The sequence below is a fragment of the Ornithorhynchus anatinus genome, chromosome 6 (assembly GCF_004115215.2).
Source record: "Ornithorhynchus anatinus isolate Pmale09 chromosome 6, mOrnAna1.pri.v4, whole genome shotgun sequence".
Classification (NCBI taxonomy): domain Eukaryota; kingdom Metazoa; phylum Chordata; class Mammalia; order Monotremata; family Ornithorhynchidae; genus Ornithorhynchus; species Ornithorhynchus anatinus.
The window spans coordinates 19,852,815-19,868,768 of NC_041733.1; the positions used below are offsets into that span (position 1 = coordinate 19,852,815).

At 52.2% G+C, this 15,954-nt stretch overlaps 1 protein-coding gene and 3 non-coding genes across 4 annotated transcripts; all 4 read right to left on the minus strand.

Annotated features, from left to right (window-relative positions):
* Positions 1–8,694: 8,694 nt before the first annotated feature.
* Positions 8,695–15,834, minus strand: SSR4 (signal sequence receptor subunit 4). Its single transcript, XM_029067192.1, has 6 exons — positions 15,726–15,834; positions 13,193–13,311; positions 10,824–10,898; positions 10,144–10,233; positions 9,264–9,329; positions 8,695–8,930 (listed from the first exon to the last, which is right to left on the minus strand). The coding sequence occupies exons 1-6, from the start codon at positions 15,781–15,783 to the stop codon at positions 8,826–8,828; spliced, it is 513 nt and encodes a 170-aa protein (XP_028923025.1). The 5' UTR covers positions 15,784–15,834; the 3' UTR covers positions 8,695–8,825.
* Positions 9,667–9,802, minus strand: LOC114813074. Its single transcript, XR_003760686.1, has one exon. It is a non-coding gene; the product is annotated as a small nucleolar RNA SNORA42/SNORA80 family (small nucleolar RNA).
* On the minus strand, positions 10,438–10,573 carry LOC114813063. Its single transcript, XR_003760675.1, has one exon. It is a non-coding gene; the product is annotated as a small nucleolar RNA SNORA42/SNORA80 family (small nucleolar RNA).
* Positions 13,408–13,543, minus strand: LOC114813052. Its single transcript, XR_003760664.1, has one exon. It is a non-coding gene; the product is annotated as a small nucleolar RNA SNORA42/SNORA80 family (small nucleolar RNA).
* Positions 15,835–15,954: the final 120 nt, after the last annotated feature.

A 15,954-nucleotide genomic window follows, 5' to 3' on the forward strand; every position in this document is an offset into this window, starting at 1 on the left:
AGGGGACCCTGGCTGGGGAGACTCTAGGAGTGTCACTTACCTCCACTCCAGAGGGTATCAAAGCTGTTTTGGATCATCGCTAAATTCTCGGGCTAGAGGATGGAGCTTGGTGAAGAGTCCAGGGCTGAGGTTTTAAGGGGTGACCGCTTACCTGCCAGCCCTCACCAAAGGACGGGTGGAAAAGGGGGAACTAGACCCAAAATGCCCTCTGGAAAAAGCCTACCCAGCCAGAGGCCCAATAGGCCAGGACCAAATACCTCCTGAAGTCATTGGAAAGGTGACAGTTGGTTTCCAAAGAGTGCTGTGGGGGAAATCTCAAAGGCTGGCTGTTGCCTAAGCCAGGAAACAGGAGCTAGTGTCTAAGTGGGAGAAGGAGCATAGCCTAGTGGAAAGAATATGGGCTTGGGAGTCAGAGGACCTGGGCTCTAATCCCAACTCTGCCACTTGTCTGTTGTGTGACCTTGGGCAAGTCACTTCACTATGCCTCATTTACCTCATAATAATAATAATAATGTTGGTATTTGGTATTTCCCTTTGGCTGAGTGGAAGCCAGGAGAGATAAACCAGTCCCAGGGGCAGGCCATCTGATGCCACCTGCAGCTGAAGAATAAAGCGAACTCCGTTTTTACTCTGTTGTGCCCACGTGGGGCTCACAATCTTAATCCCCATTTTACAGATGAGGGAACTGAGGCACAGAGAAGTTAAGTGACTTGCCCACAGTCACACAGCCGACAAGTGGCAGAGCTGGGATTCGAACTCATGAGCCCTGACTCCAAAGCCCGTGCTCTTTCCACTGAGCCAATCTGCAAAATGGGAATTCTAATTCCCGTTCTCTTTCCTCCATAAACTATGGACCAGATTATTTTATATCTACTCCAGCACTTAATTCAATGCTTGGCGCATAGGAAGTGCTTAAATATTACAATCATCATCATCATCATCAGGGCTTGGCCAGCTCCTTCACAGCACTAATGGGAGCAGAGGAAGAAGGGAACAGTGGGACTCAGGAAAGGGACAACTAAATCCTTTCCTTCAAGCCCCACTCTATCTTATCCCCAGAAGAGACAGGGCTGAGGATAGACCACAGCAGTGTTAAGCAGTCAGATTTGGGGCTTGGTGGGAGACATCAGGGGTAGCAAAGTAGGATCACAACTCTTCACGTGCTGTACCAGCTCTAATCTGCCCCCCACCCCAACCCCAGTCTCTCTCTCTCTCACGCAACATACATACATATAACCACACACACTCACTCTATCTCTTCCCCCACCTGATGGGGGAGAAGCCTCATATGAGGCTACAGGATTGAGCCCATTACCTCCAGATGCTGATCTGCAGAAATCTGAAAACCCTGGGGAGGCCCTCAGCACGCTGGAGGGGAGGGCGCAGAGAAATAACGCATTTAGCCCCAGAGTAGAGGACTTACGGAACCGCCATCCGCAGAGCGCCTCAGGAATGGGAACGATGTCCAGGTAGGCAAGAAGTTGAGAGGCAGGAGGTTAGGCCGGCGGCCTTGAGATCCCGGTCCTGTGCTTCTAGGAGACGTGCTGCATAAAATTAACTAATTCCAAAATGGCTGAGAACTCACTGGAAAATCTGCCTTGAAAGAGAAAAATAAAGAAATCTGGATAATTAGGGAGAAATGAAAACTTGGCAGCAAGAGTGTCGTTACTGCTAAAAAGCTGAGAGGGAGACATGTGGAAGAAGCAAGCAGATTCCCCCTCCATGAGCGCAGCGGCTGTGCAGCCTGGGGGACCCGGGGAAGTTGGCCAATTTACTATCAGAACCATTGACATTCTCTTGGAAATGACCCCTCCTGTGGGACAGGGAAACCAAGAGCTGGAAACGGCCAGTCTAAAAACTGTGGGATCGGTTCAGTGGTTACTATGTGCCAAGCACTGTATATAGCACTGGGGTAGATACAAGATAATCAGGTCCCTCGTGGAGCTCACAGTCTAAGTAGGCGAGACAACAGGGATTGAGTCCTCATTCTGCAAATCAGTAACTGAGGCACAGAGAACTGAGGTGACTTGGCCAAGATCACGCAACAGACAACTGTCAGAGCGGGAATTAGAATCCAGGTCCTCTGACTCCCAGGCCTGTGTTCTTTCCGCTAGGTTACACTGCTTCTCTAAAAGTGTTTGGAATGAATGCTATAGCTAGGTAAGAGGGTGAAATTACCCCTTTCAGTCTGCAAAGAATCCAACTCTGAATTTCAGCCCAAGGGGCTGAAAGGCAGTGATCCCCAAAGAAAGCAACAAATCGAGGCAGTGCCACCTTCAACTTCACGTGATCCTTATGCCAACACAAACAAGCACTACCCAAAGCAGCATGGAAGCAGTGTAACCCAGTGAAAAGAACACAGGCCTGGGAGTCAGAGGACTTGGGTTCTTCTAATCCCGGCTCCGGCACTTGTCTGCTGTGCGACCCTGGGCGAGTCACTTCTCTGACCCTCAGTTCCCTTATCTGTAAAATGGGGATTAAGACTGTGAGCTCCAAGAGGGACAGGGACTGTGTCCAACCTGATTATCTTAGCACTTAGTACAGCAAGTCACTTAGGTTCTCTGGGCTTCAGCTACCTCAACTGTAAAATGGGGATTAAGACTGTGAGCCTCATGTGGGACAACCTGTTTACCTTGTATCTACTCCAGCACTTAGAACAGGGCTTGGCACATAGTAAGCGCTTAGAAAATATCATTGTTATTACAGTGCCTGGCACATAGTAAGCACCAGCACTTAGTACAGTGCTCAGCACACAGTAAGTGCTCAATAAATATGATTGAATGAACAAATACCATTTAAAAAAAGGCACCGTGGGTTCTCCCAGAGACAGGGAATCAATGGTATTTATTGAGTGCTCAGTATACGCATGGCACTGTACTAAAAGCATTTAGTTCAGGGAATCTGTTTTCAGGAGAATCCCTCCGACCCCAAACCTATTCAATGGCTGGTTCTCCTGCTGCCCTCATCCTGGGACTCGCTAGCAGGAGGCAGCGTGAGAAAAGCAGGACTTTGGATCCACAAGATGTTCCACCTCACTCTGGAACAGGCCCTCTGATAACAATAATAATGTTGACATTTGTTAAGCGCTTATTATATGCCGAGCACTGTTCTAAGCACTGGGGTAGATACAGGGTAATCAGGTTGTCCCACATGAGGCTCACAGTTAATCCCCATTTGACAGATGAGGTAACTGAGGCACAGAGAAGTGACTTGCTCATAGTCACACAGCTGACACGTGGCACCCACCCACCATGCATCTGCAGGCTCCGGTCTGTCTGCTAAACTCCAAAACCATCCGGGCAATGCAGACAGCAAGCCACAAGTGGGTTGTGGGGAAAAGGGGCTTTGATGGATGAGGGAAGATTCAGAGAACAATGCTGAGGGGGAGTTGAGGGAGAGGGGCATACTCTAGCTGCCTCTCAGAAGCGCATGAATAGCGAGGCAGGGAGAGATGACTCAATAGTGATTCGTGTAGTCCCTGTAACCAAGGAGCTTAACGCATTGTACAGAGAGAAATCACAGGTAATGTCTTTCCAAGAAAGACATTTTTTTTGGAAGAACTTTCAGGAGAAAATTGTGTTTTTACTTAAATCTGCCTAGTGCCAACCAATCGCTAGGCACCAAGCTTCTGTCAAGGGGAGTACACCACTCATATGAGATCAACGTTCTAGAAGACACGAATTGCTAGCGCCGAACCCTGACTCCAATGTCACTACGTCCTCCTAATTGACAGTCTGCATTTCAGCAGTGCACCCTTTCTGACGCTCCGCTGTTTCGGCGTGCATCGGTCTGCCACCGATGATTAAGAGGGAAAAGGTACGTCTTGCTGCCTACAGCATACGTAACCCGAGTTTCCTGCGGGAGCAGTGATGGTTTGCACGAAGCTATCCACATTCTCGTGTGTGGGACCTCCCCCGGCAACTCCAGGCCAAACCCCATGCATTGCATGAAGGCTGGTGGAGAGATCGAGTGCAATCTGCGGTTATAGAACAGAATAGCAGCAGAAATCACTGGGATCTCACTTATTTGGAAAACCAGTCTTTGGGGGTGGGAGGAGTTGCGGGGGAAGTCCTTTTTCTACCGGTTTAAGTGCTTCCTATGTACCAGGCACTGTTCTCGGCGCTAAAGTAAGATACAAGTTAATTAGGTTGGACACATGGGGCTCATAGTCTTAATTTCCATTTTACAGTTGAGGTAACAGGCACGAAGAAGTGACTTGCCTAAAGACACACAGCAGACAAATGGCAGAGCCAGAATTAAAACCCAGGTCCTCTAACTCCCAAATCCATGCTCTATCTCTTAGGCTACACTGCTTGTCACTTCTCGTGCTCCCTTTCCACTTTCCTTCCAAAAACAGGTCCTTCCAAGAGCTGCTCTTCTTCCCCACCCTCTTTCCTCCATTCTAGATTCCTGGGGGGTTGGGGACACCGCTAGGGGTGATTTCTGGAGAGGCGAGCCGCTCTCCAAGGGGTGGAGCAAGAGCATCCTGGCCAGCGTCTCCACCTGTTACCTCTGATCAAGAACCCCCTTCAGTCTGGGAAAACCAGTCTATCTTTGGTTCACAACCAAGGCTCCACTGGAAAAGGACCTAGAAAGGTGGTGGATACAGTGGAGCTGCAGCTAAGGTGAGACCCAGGAGTCCTCGCTATCCTAGCTGGAACCAGCGCAAGCCTGGGCAAATACCAGCCCCTGTTCCTCCCCCTCCTATCCATCCCAATCCGTGCTACTTCTCATCTACACCTCCTTGGTAGGAAAGGCAGACAGAATGAAGCTAGAGGCTCTGGGGCTGCCGGGTGGCTCCCGCAAAACAAAAACCCAACTGACACTCACCTGTTTTCACCAGCTCTTACATCCCTCTCCCCACACTTCAGAAAAGCTCTCCTTCTAGCGCAAAAAGTTGGGAGAGCTGGCCATCCGCTTGAGCTTGTCTCACCACTCTCCTTCTTAATCCGTCATTACTGGAGCTTTAAGGAATGCAAATAATCACGTTATTTCCTACGCGGTTCTGTATTATCACTCAGGAGAACAACAGCCGGCATAATTAATGGGATCATACAGGCCTCTGATGGTGCTTATCTATCCTGTCTGCAGAGAGTAGAGCCCAGCACCAGTGATGGGTGGGGGAGGCGCAGAAGTGCGCGGGGAAGAGGAATTAGGGCAGCAAACCGATGAAAAGCGCTGCAGCTGCATGAAACAATTCCTACTTATTTCTCTTCACTAGCAGGCGGGAGAGATCTCTTAGTCCATGGCACCTTAGGACCAGCAGACTCAAGTCGAAGAGAAATGGTCTCAGGGTTAAGGTTCAAGAGGCAGGAACAAAGGCAGAAGTTAAACTGGAGCAGGGCTGAATCCCTCTCCTCCTCCAGACATGAATTTGAGTAAGTTAATCAGCCAGTTGTATTTATTGAGCACTTACTATGGGCAGAGCACATAAGTGCTTGGAGAGTACAATACAACAGACACAATCCCTGCCCACAACGAGCTTACAGTCTAAAGTGGGAGACAGATATTAATATTAATAAAATTATAGATGTGGATATCGGTGCTGTGGGGCTGGGAAGGGGGTTGAATAAAAGGAGCAAGGAGATGCAGAAGGGAGTGGGAGGAGAGGAAAGGAGGGCTTAGTCAGGGGAGGTCTCTTGGGGATATGCCTTCAATAAGGATTTGAAGGAAGGGAGAGTAATCGTCTGTCGGGTATGAAGAGAGAGGGCGTTCCAGGCCAGATGAAGGATGGGGGCGAGAGGTCAGTGGCGAGACAGACGAGTTGGAGGCACAGTAAGGTTGGCACCCCCTCAGTCAGCACCCTTGGGTGCTGATGCAAAACGGTAACTGGCTGAACCCTCTTCCCGGGGTCCCTCCCATTCCAACACTGGAATTGAGCTGATGTAATTGGAGACCCAGGCTATTGCTACCAATGTGTTCTCTCTGCCATCTAGGAATGGTCACTGAAGCACTTGAAAGCTCATTTTGAGGGAAGATGGAGGGTCAACAACCCTCTCCAAGCCTGATGGTTATAGGACCTCCCGGGGTGGTTTAAGGGTGGGTGCTCCCTAGTGACTCCCAGCTCATGTGGGCAGGAAACCTACCTGCCAACTGTTGTATTGCACTCTCCCAAACGCTCAGCACAGTGCTCTGCAGATAGTTGGCACTCAATTAAGTACCACAATGAGTGAACGGCTTTTTTGGTTCAGGTGAAGGACCCTTTTGGCTATTCCCCCTCCCCCATTTTATTCACTGAGTGCTCACTCCATGGAGAGCACTGTATTAAGTGCCTGGGAGAGAACAATAATTAGGAGACAAGACTTCTGACTTTAAGGAGCTTCCAGTGTCCTTACATTTTATCTTCAGTCCCACAGAGGAAATAGCACTTTCTTGTTAACACGGACTCCTTCGCACCTGCCATCTTTCTTGGAAAGCATCAATAATAGATGTTTTCAATATCTAGAGCAAATGGGCACTGAGACTTCGCAGGTCTGAAATCAAGGCGCAAAGAACCCCAAGAGGAAAGGGATTTAATAATGTTGGTATTTGTTAAGCACTTACTATGTGCAGAGCACTGTTCTAAGCACTGGGGTAGACTCGGGGTAATCAGGTTGTCCCATGTGAGGCTCAGTTAATCCTCATTTTACAGATGAGGTAACTGAGGCACAGAGAAGTTAAGTGACTTGCCCACAGACACACAGTTGACAAGTGGCAGAGCCAGGAGTCGAACCCATGACCTCTGACTCCGAATCCCGGGCTCTTTCCACTGAGCCACGCTGCTTAGGACAACACCCTCATTAGCATCTCCACTTTAAGGAAATCAAAGTATCTTACAGTTCGGCAATGTGTTCGGACACTCTTTGTCAATTCAAGCAATTGTACTTATTGAGAACTTACCCTAGAGTGGTTCAGAGCACTGTACTAAGCACTTATGAAAGTACAATAGCTAGTCCTTGAGGATGTTGCAATCCAATGAATTCAGAGGGGGAAGAGGTGATAGCCACATTGGCTTCTCTGGCCAAAGTTGGGGGGAGGGGTCCCCTGGGTCTAATCCTGCAAAGAGAGCAGAGTCCACCCCTCCAGCCAGGTCAGCAGAGCCTCAGTTTGCTATCCTGTACCCTTCCTCTATTCTAGAAAAGAGACAGCAGGCAGGTACTGGGAAAATGCATGACTGCCTCACTGAGAAACACGGGCCAGAATACTGGCTGGTTCTCAAGGGAGCCAGCTTGGCCTTCTACAGCACAAGATCTGGGAACTGAGAAACCAAGAGCAACTCGGTCAGCGACCCAGAGGTCTGGAGCTTGCGGTGGGGAGGGGCTGCAGACACCCTCCCCCCCCACCTCCAAGACCTGGGACGGTCCAAAACCTCACAAGTCAGCAGCATTCAAAACCCGAACACTAGAGAACAGTCACTATACATGCTCTTTCCTTGAACAAGGGATACATGCTCTTTCCCTTCCAAGGCCCAGGAATCCCTGGGACCCTTCCCCCCCACCCCCCCACCCCGGGTAAAGGGGAGAGCAAGGAGCCTGAGTGGGGGTTTGGCCAAGAGTGGATTCTTGGCTATATCTGCCCATACCCCCATAAATCAATGGTATTTACTGAGCGCTTGCTGTGCGCAGAATACTGAACTAAGCCCTTGGGAGAGTACAATACAATTCAGTTGGGTAGACACGTTCCCTGTCCACAAACTCACAGTCCGGAGCAACTCTCCAACACCAGAGGGGCTACGTACTCACACGACATCTGATCAATCAGTGCTATTTATTGAGCATTGTAGAATACTGAACTAAGCGCTGAGGAGAGCACCATATACCAGAGTTGGCCGGCCCGTTCTCTGCCCACGAGCTTAGAGGCTAGAGGAGGGGGGCTGCCAGACCCTGGACTAGCTAGAAGCTCATCTCTTCATTCCCTCGCAATGGCGGTAACGGGAAACTATCGGCCCCTCTCGGTCCACTCTTGGAAGCTGACGACCTTCATTTACTCAAGCATCTGCAATAGAAAGCATTACAGCCCGGCAGTGGGAGGAGATAAGGTGGTTTCTCTGTAGGCAGGGGTTGTGGCCAACGAGGAATATACTTTCCCAAGCGCTTAGCTCAGTGCTTTGCAGAGTAAGCGTTCAATGAATACCATGGATTCCGGTGGGTACCTCCCTTTTCCAGACTGGAGAGGTTGGAAGTCTTCTAGGACTGGAGAGACATCTAGTGGCAAGAGCTCCGCTTCCTCTAATAAAAGGGCGAGATCCAGCCCCGGAGCCAAAATCCTGCCCCCTCAGCTGGGAACCAGTGCCCCTCTTAAACTGACCATCTGCCAGGGAGGGCTACAGCCAGGACCACCACGTGGCCACCACGCCTCCCCCAGCTCTCCCTCCAGGAATGTCACGGGTCTGCTCTAGTCGATCATGCCCGAGTCCACCTCCCCCCAGAATTGGTTTGTAGGGCAGGGTTTGGCTGGTGGGCGGGTGTTCCCGATCGGAGCGGAGGGAAAAGCCTTCCCCACCCCAAGACCCTCCTCCCGCCCCCTCTAGAGCCCACCTTGGGGTCTTTCTGCCCCACCGCAGCGGGCTGTGACAAGAAACGTCGGAGGAAGTCTGGAGTCAACTTCCAATTGGAGACGGCTGGAGCGGGGAGCCTGAGAAGCCTGTGAAGACCGGGACAGCCAGGGCCTTTCAACCGCGAGTCCGGTCCCGGCAAACAGAAGGCGGCCGCCGCGGCACCTTAGAAAACATTTTATTGTGGAAAAAGCCACGTGGGGATGTTTTTGAAACTCCTCCTAACTGGGAAAGTCCCGACTGCCTCTCGGGGTAGGCAGCTGCGTCTGGAGCCAGAAGTCCGTGGAGCCTCTCAAGCCTGGATGTTGCTCTTGGCGCTGAAGGCCATGTAGTACACCACTAGGCCAATCGCCGCTGCCAACACCTCCGTGGAGACCCAAGGACCGTTCCAGGCTCCCTGCAACGAGGACAGATGCTTTCTGTGGGGAGGGGATTCATTCATTCGGCCGTATTTATTGAGCGCTTACTGGGTGCAAGGCGCCGTACTAAGCGCTCGGCAGAGTACCATACGGCAACAGATGCGTTCCCTGCCCACCACGAACTCACAGCCTAGAGCGGGATGGAATAAAGGTCTTGGGGCCCAAGACAGCCCCCCGCCCCCCTGAACTGACCGGAGTGGAAAAGAGCCAGGTGTTCCAGCTAAGCCGAGATGGGAAGCCATTAGGAGGATGGGGCCCACGTCAGCGAGCAAGAGCTCCCAGTATGTACCACGAGGCAGGCACTCGCTTACCCTATGATCTACATTGACGGTGAACAGTGGCTTGATGTCTGAGATGTCTTCATTGTTCCTCTGAGCCTGTGACAGACAGAGATGGGAAAGGAGGGTGAGCCAGTCCCCCTCTACAGTTCCCCACAAACTACAGGAAATCAAAAAAAGTGGCAGCTAACTTAGGGGCCCTCCCCATGCTCGTGTTCCCCGGGGAGGCTGAGATAGACCCCAATGGTGAATGGGTTTGAAAGAATTTCAGTCCAGGATCCTCTCCCCAGAGCCGAAGTAAGCGGCAGAGAGGATGGTCTCCTCACGCCAACACCCCCTGGACACACAACTCAAGGATAGAGGTCTCCCAGCCCACGCGGTTCGTGTTCCCTTCCAGCTCTCTGGCCCAGGACAAAGCTACCATGGTGCCTAGAAGAGCTGTGCTGCCCGCTTCAGTGCGCAGGACTACGGGCAGAGGCCGAGCAATGGTTCGGGGCAGCTGGTCGCTCTTGCATGGAGTACACTATGAGCAGGCCACGGGGCTAGGCCTGCCCACAAATCCAGTGCCATGCCTGCTCCTTACATCTACTCCCCAATCCAGACGCCCATCCTACAGCCACCCTCCTCACCTCCTCCACCGTTCGGCCCGAGAAGCCCACCTCTTCCTCTCTCCATCCCCGTATGAAACAGGATCAGCCGTCAGAGCCTGCCCGGGCTGCGACTTTTTGGCCCGGGTCTACACAGAGCTGAAAGTGGATCCGGAGTGAGTTCCGCCTCACTGACACAACCAGATGGGATCAAGGGTGGTGGTTCCAGCCCTCGGGACCCACGCGTGTGCTGCAGTCCCCCGGCTACCCCAGTCCCTGGAAGTTCAACCCACCCATCAAAGGGAAAGGAGAGTGATAAAACCCACCTTCCTCAGGAGGCTATATGATTCCTCATCAAAGAACTTGACTTCATAGGTGCCGGACCGGGCATTCTTGTGCTCCATACTCCAAGACACCTGACAGAAAAGGAAGGCGGTGAGAGAGAGGGGAAGGAAGTTCAGGCCCAGGACCTGAGGAGGGCCGGTCAAGTTGAAGAAAGGGCGGTAGCGAGCCTCAGGGCCAGGGTCCACACGGCCAACTTCCAGAACCCCAGGGTTCCCTTGGCCTCAAGGGGTTGAGGGCAAGGATCCGGGACTTGCCGATGGTGGACGACTCTGACCTGTTGTGCCACCCATATCAGTGCCTGCGGCCTACGGAGACAGAGGCCAGGCAATGGTTTTGGGTGGTTGTTGCTCTGGCACAGTCCACACTATGAGGGGCCCATGGGACTGAGCCTGCCATAAATCCAAACTGTGCCTTAAACTCCCCAAGGAAAGGGGGGGCCTACTTCCACCCAACCCCCACCTCCTAGAACTACCCACTCATGGAACTGAAATTCCAGGGATGGCAAAAATCACACCCCACACAAGACATGGAGTCTCCCCTCACCCAGGATGAGTGATCTGTACTCAGTCTCCTACTAGCCGCCCCCTCACTGGGCTTTCATTCTAAGATGGGGAGAAAGTCCCCGGAAAAAACACATACGCACCCCACCAGGCACTCTTACCTGGTAGCGCCCAACATCTTGGCCCCTGGTAACTGGAAACTGCTTCCCGTTGACATCAGCATAGAGAGCGACATTCTGCGGGAGGAGAACGAGTTGTCGATGGGAGACAAGGGTAGAAGGAAGCCCTCGGGGGAACAGGGGGTGGAAGCACTATGGTACAGCGGATAGAGTATGCTGCCCAAAACATAGTTAAGTTCTTAACAAACATAAATACCATATAAAAAAGTCTTCAGCACAGAACACACTAGCCCAGAGGGGTGTTGAATGCTCCCTGGCTACCCACTGAAGTGCCCATAACTTACATGGGTCATAAAACCATGGCCTTGCTGAGTGGAATCTGAGTAACAGCGTGGCCTAGTGAAGAGCATGAGTCTCGGAGTCAGAAGGACCTGGGTTCTAATCCTGACTGCTCTACTTGTCTGCTGTGCAATCTTGGGCAAGCCACTTCACTTCTCTGCACCTCAATCATCTCACTTGTAAAGTGGGGACTAAGACGGTGTCCCACCTAATTAGATTGTATCTACCCCAGCACTTAGTACAGTGCCTGGCAAATATAAAGTGCTTAAAACCAATTACGTTAAATGTACCCCTTACTTTATCCTTAGCCCAGCCAGGGGGCTGACTTCACCAAATCTTTGGGGATCAGGGGATAGTAGGTCAGACCCACCTCACCAGGGTCCCCCTCAAGTTAAGAAACCTGATACAATCAGAGAAATAAGGGCTGGTAGCTCAAGGCCCAGCCTCCCCTCACACCTCGTAATATCTCGACTTGATTACTGTGTCAGTCTCCTCTCTGATCTCCCTTCCTCCTGTCTCTCCACACTTGTCTGTTCTTCATTCTGCTGCCCGGATCATCTTCCTACAGAAACGCTCTGGGCATGTCACTCCCCTCCTCAAAATCCTCCAGTGATTGCCTGTCGACCTTTGCACAAAACAAAGACTCCTCACTCTTGGCTTCAAGGCTCTCCATCACCTTGTCCCCTCCTACCTCACCTCCCTTCTCTCTTTCTACTGCCCACCCATACACTCCGCTCCTCTGCCGCTCACCTCCTCACGGTCCCCCATTCACACCTATCCCACCATCGACCCCTGGCCCACGTCCTACCGCTGTCCTGGAATACCCTCCCTCCTCACATCTCCAAACTATCTCTCTTCCCTTCTTCAAAGTCTATTCTTCATTCCACTGCCCGGCTCATCTTCCTGCAGAAATGCTCTGGGTATGTCACTCCCCTTCTTAAAAACCTCCAGTGGTTGCCTATCAACCTCCGCATGAAACAAAAACTTCTCACTCTAGGCTTCAAGGCTCTCCATCCCCTTGCCCCCTCCTACCTCTCCTCCCTTCTCTCTTTCTACTGCCCACCCCGTAGGCTGCGCTCCTCTGCCGCCCACCTCCTCACTGTCCCCCGTTCTCGCCTATCCCGTTGACTCCCGGCCCACGTCCTTCCACTGTCCCGGAATGCCCTCCCTCCTCACCTCCGCCAAACTAACTCTTCCCCTCTTCAAAGCCCTACTGAGAGCTCACCTCCAGAGGCCTTCCCAGACTGAGCTTCCCCTTTTCCCTCTGCTCCCTCTCTGCCACCCCCTTCACCTCCCCTCAGCTAAGCCCCCTTTTCCCCCCCTTTCCCTCTGCTCCTCCCCCTCTCCCCTCAGCACTGTGCTTATCTGCTCATTTGTATATATTTTTATTACCCTATTTACTTTGCTAATGAGGTGTAAATCCCCTTAATTCTATTTATCATGATTAAGTTATCTTGTTTTTGTCTGTCTCCCCCATTACACTGTAAACCCATCAATGGGCAGGGATTGTCTCTGTTGCTGAATTGTATATTCCAAGTGCTTAGTACAGTGCTCTGCACATAGTAAGGGCTTAATAAATACTATTGAATGAATTGAATTAATTCAAAGCCCTACTGAGAGCTCATCTCCTCCAGGAGGCCTTCCCAGACTAGGCCCTCCTTTCCCTCTGCTTCCCCTCCCTTCCCCCCAGCCCTCTGCTCTTCCCCCTTCTCTTCAGCACTGTGCTCATTTGTATATTTTACTTATTACTCTATTTATTTTGTTAATGAGGTGTATATCTCCCTGATTCTATCTTGGTGATGTCTTGTTTTTGTTTTGTTCTCTTGCTTTGCTGTCTCCCCCGTTCAGACTGTGAGCCCGTCATTGGGCAGGGATTGTCTCTATCTGTTGCCAAACTGTACATTTCAAGGGCTTAGTACAGTGCTCTGCACATAGTAAGCACTCAACAAATACTACTGAATGAACAAATGAACCTTGTGGGCAGGGAACGTCTCCCAACTCATTGCATTAAACTCCCAAGTGTTTAGTACAGTGCACACAGTAAACAATGGTCTTTAAAGAACGCTTAATACCTGTGCCCCGTTTTTGCAGGTCAGGGAGATCTCCACTATGAAGACCGACTCAGAGGAGATGACGGCATCTGAGGTAGTGTAGTAGGAAGGGGTAATCGTAGGCTCTGTGCACGTCTCCGCTGCAAGGGGCGGGAAGCAAGTTAGTCTCAGCCCTGAGGCCGTTTTCCCTCCCCTGGCACCCCTCTGCCAGGATGTGGGATCGTCTGAAAGTCTGTAGCTGTTCCATCCACTTCAGTGCCCTCGGCCTACGGGCAGCGACCGGGCAATGGTTCGGGATGGCTGTTTGCTCTTGCATGGAGTACACTATGACAGGCTCACAGAGTGGGACCTGCCATAAATCCAATGCCATGCAGGCATACCCCCAACCCACACAGAGTCCCCAGGAGCCTTTGGGACTGTGGTGCTTCACTTGGGGCTTTGGAATTTACGATTTACATGAGAGGAATGGTGGAGGTTGAAGGGGAGGGGAGGGGACGACCTGCATCTCAAAAACAGGAAACGGACCAGCCCAAGGGGATACCTTGGCCGTGTAAACTTTTCCTTCATCTGCCCCTCGGGGGACCATCCCTTGTTGGCTCGCTTTTCCACCTCCAGCTTCTCCTCTTAGAGAAGCAGCGTGGCTCAGTGTAAAGAGCCCGGGCTTGGGAGTCAGAGGTCATGGGTTTGAATCCCGGATCTGCCGCTTGCCAGCTGTGTGACTTTGGGCGGGTCACTTAACTTCTCTGTGCCTCGTTACCTCATCTGTCAAATGGGGATTAAAACTGTGAGCCCCATGTGGGACAACCTGATTACCTTGTATCCCCCCAGTGCTTAGAACAGTGCTCTGCACATAGTAAGCACTTAACAAATACCACCCATTTTAGAGAAGGAGCGTGGCTCAGTGGAAAGAGCCTGGGTTTGGGAGTCAGAGGTCATGGGTTCGAACCCCAGCTCTGCCACTTGTCAGCTGGGTGACTGTGGGCAAGTCACTTAACCTCTCAGTGCCTCAGTTACCTCATTAACTGTGAGCCTCACGTGGGACAACCTGATGACCCTGTATCTACCCCAGCGCTTAGAACAGTGCTCCGCACATAACAAGTGCTTAACAAATACCAACATTTTTATTACTATTCTCCCATCACCTCAGCCATGCCGAGGGCCAGTTGCTCGTAGCACGGGGTCCCACATCAACCAAGGGGTCGAGATAAGGGTTCACGTGCCCAGAGGCTGAATCTAGACTCGGGTCTCGCTTCTGCCCCAGGGGCCCTCAATGTCCTCTGAACGGCCCCCGTGGGAATATTAGTTCCCACCTCATTTCTGTCCCGAGCTGGGCATGTTGGACATGTTGGACGGGAGGGATGGGAAACGGGGGTCGGGGCACCGGGCACGATCAGGATAGACTGTAAGCCCGTCAAAGGGCAGGGAGTGTCTATCTGTTACCGGTTTGTACATTCCAAGCGCTTAGTACAGTGCTCTGCACATAGTAAGCGCTCAACAAATACTATTGAATGAATGAATGCCCCGGAAGCAAAGAGGGGAAGGGACCGCTACACTGTAAATTCGCTGTGGGTAGGGCACGTGTCTACTAACTCTGCTGTACTGCACCCTCCCAAGCGCTTAGTACAGTGCCCTGTACATAGTAGGTTCTCAATAAATACCATTGATGACCCCAAGCCAAAGGAAGAAGAGCAGTTTGCAGGGTCCCCAGGAGTGCCACTCCTGACCCTTTCCTCTCCTACTACTGCTAGAGACGGGATTTTCATGGGCTACTTGGCCCACGGTGGAAAATCCGGAGGCAAAGCAGGCAGGGCACCGGTTCTGGCCCCTGTGGTCTGCTGGGGGGCCTTGGGCAAGTGACTTAACCTCTCTGGGCCTCAGTATCTATAAAGTGGGGCTCCAATAAGGTGCGAACCCTTCGCTCAGCACGGGGCAGGGAACGAGTTCCAACCTTCTAATCCAGCACTATAATACACTGAGAAGCGGCGTGGCTCAGTGGAAAGAGCCCGGGCTTGGGAGTCGGAGGTCATGGATTCTAATCCCAGCTCTGCTGCTTGTCAGCTGTGTGACCTTGGGCAAGTCACTTCACTTCCTCTGTGCCGCAGTTCCCTCATCTGGAAAATGGGGATGAAGACTGTGAGCCCCACGGGGGACAACTTGATGAACTTGTATCTCCTCCAGCGCTTAGAACATAGTAAGCGCTTAACAAATACCATCATTATTATTCTTATTAGCCCCTATCCTTGCAGAAGACCAGGCTCACGTGGCCAAGGGCTCCCCCTTTCCCTCCAATGCTTTTTGGCCATTAAACCGAATGGCCTCAGTTCCCTCATCTGTCAAATGGGGATGAAGACTGTGAGCCTCACGCGGGACAACCCGATGAGCCTGGATCTTCCCCTTTGCTTAGAACAGTGCCCTGCACAGAGTAAGCGCTTAACAAATACCAACGTTCTTATTAAACCGTCGAGCCCACCCCCTCCCCCGCGCCAACTCTCCCCTCGTCACAACCTGTTGGGGTGGGAAGCCCTGGAGGAGCGCGCCCCGGCCGCCCCGCTACCTGAGCAGCCGGCGAGGCCCAGCAGCAGGAGCAGCGCCAGGGCCCGAGCGGCCGCCATCTCCTCCCCCGTCGCCAGCAAGAAAGAGGCCAACCTCCCGTCCGCGCGGGGGAGGCCGGGAAGGGGCTCTCCGACAGCCAATCAGCGCCCGGGCCGCCCGGGCCCCACGTGACCCGAGGGCTCCCCTCGACGTGTCCAACGGCCGCTTCCGGTTAGAGCGGGCCGCGCTTC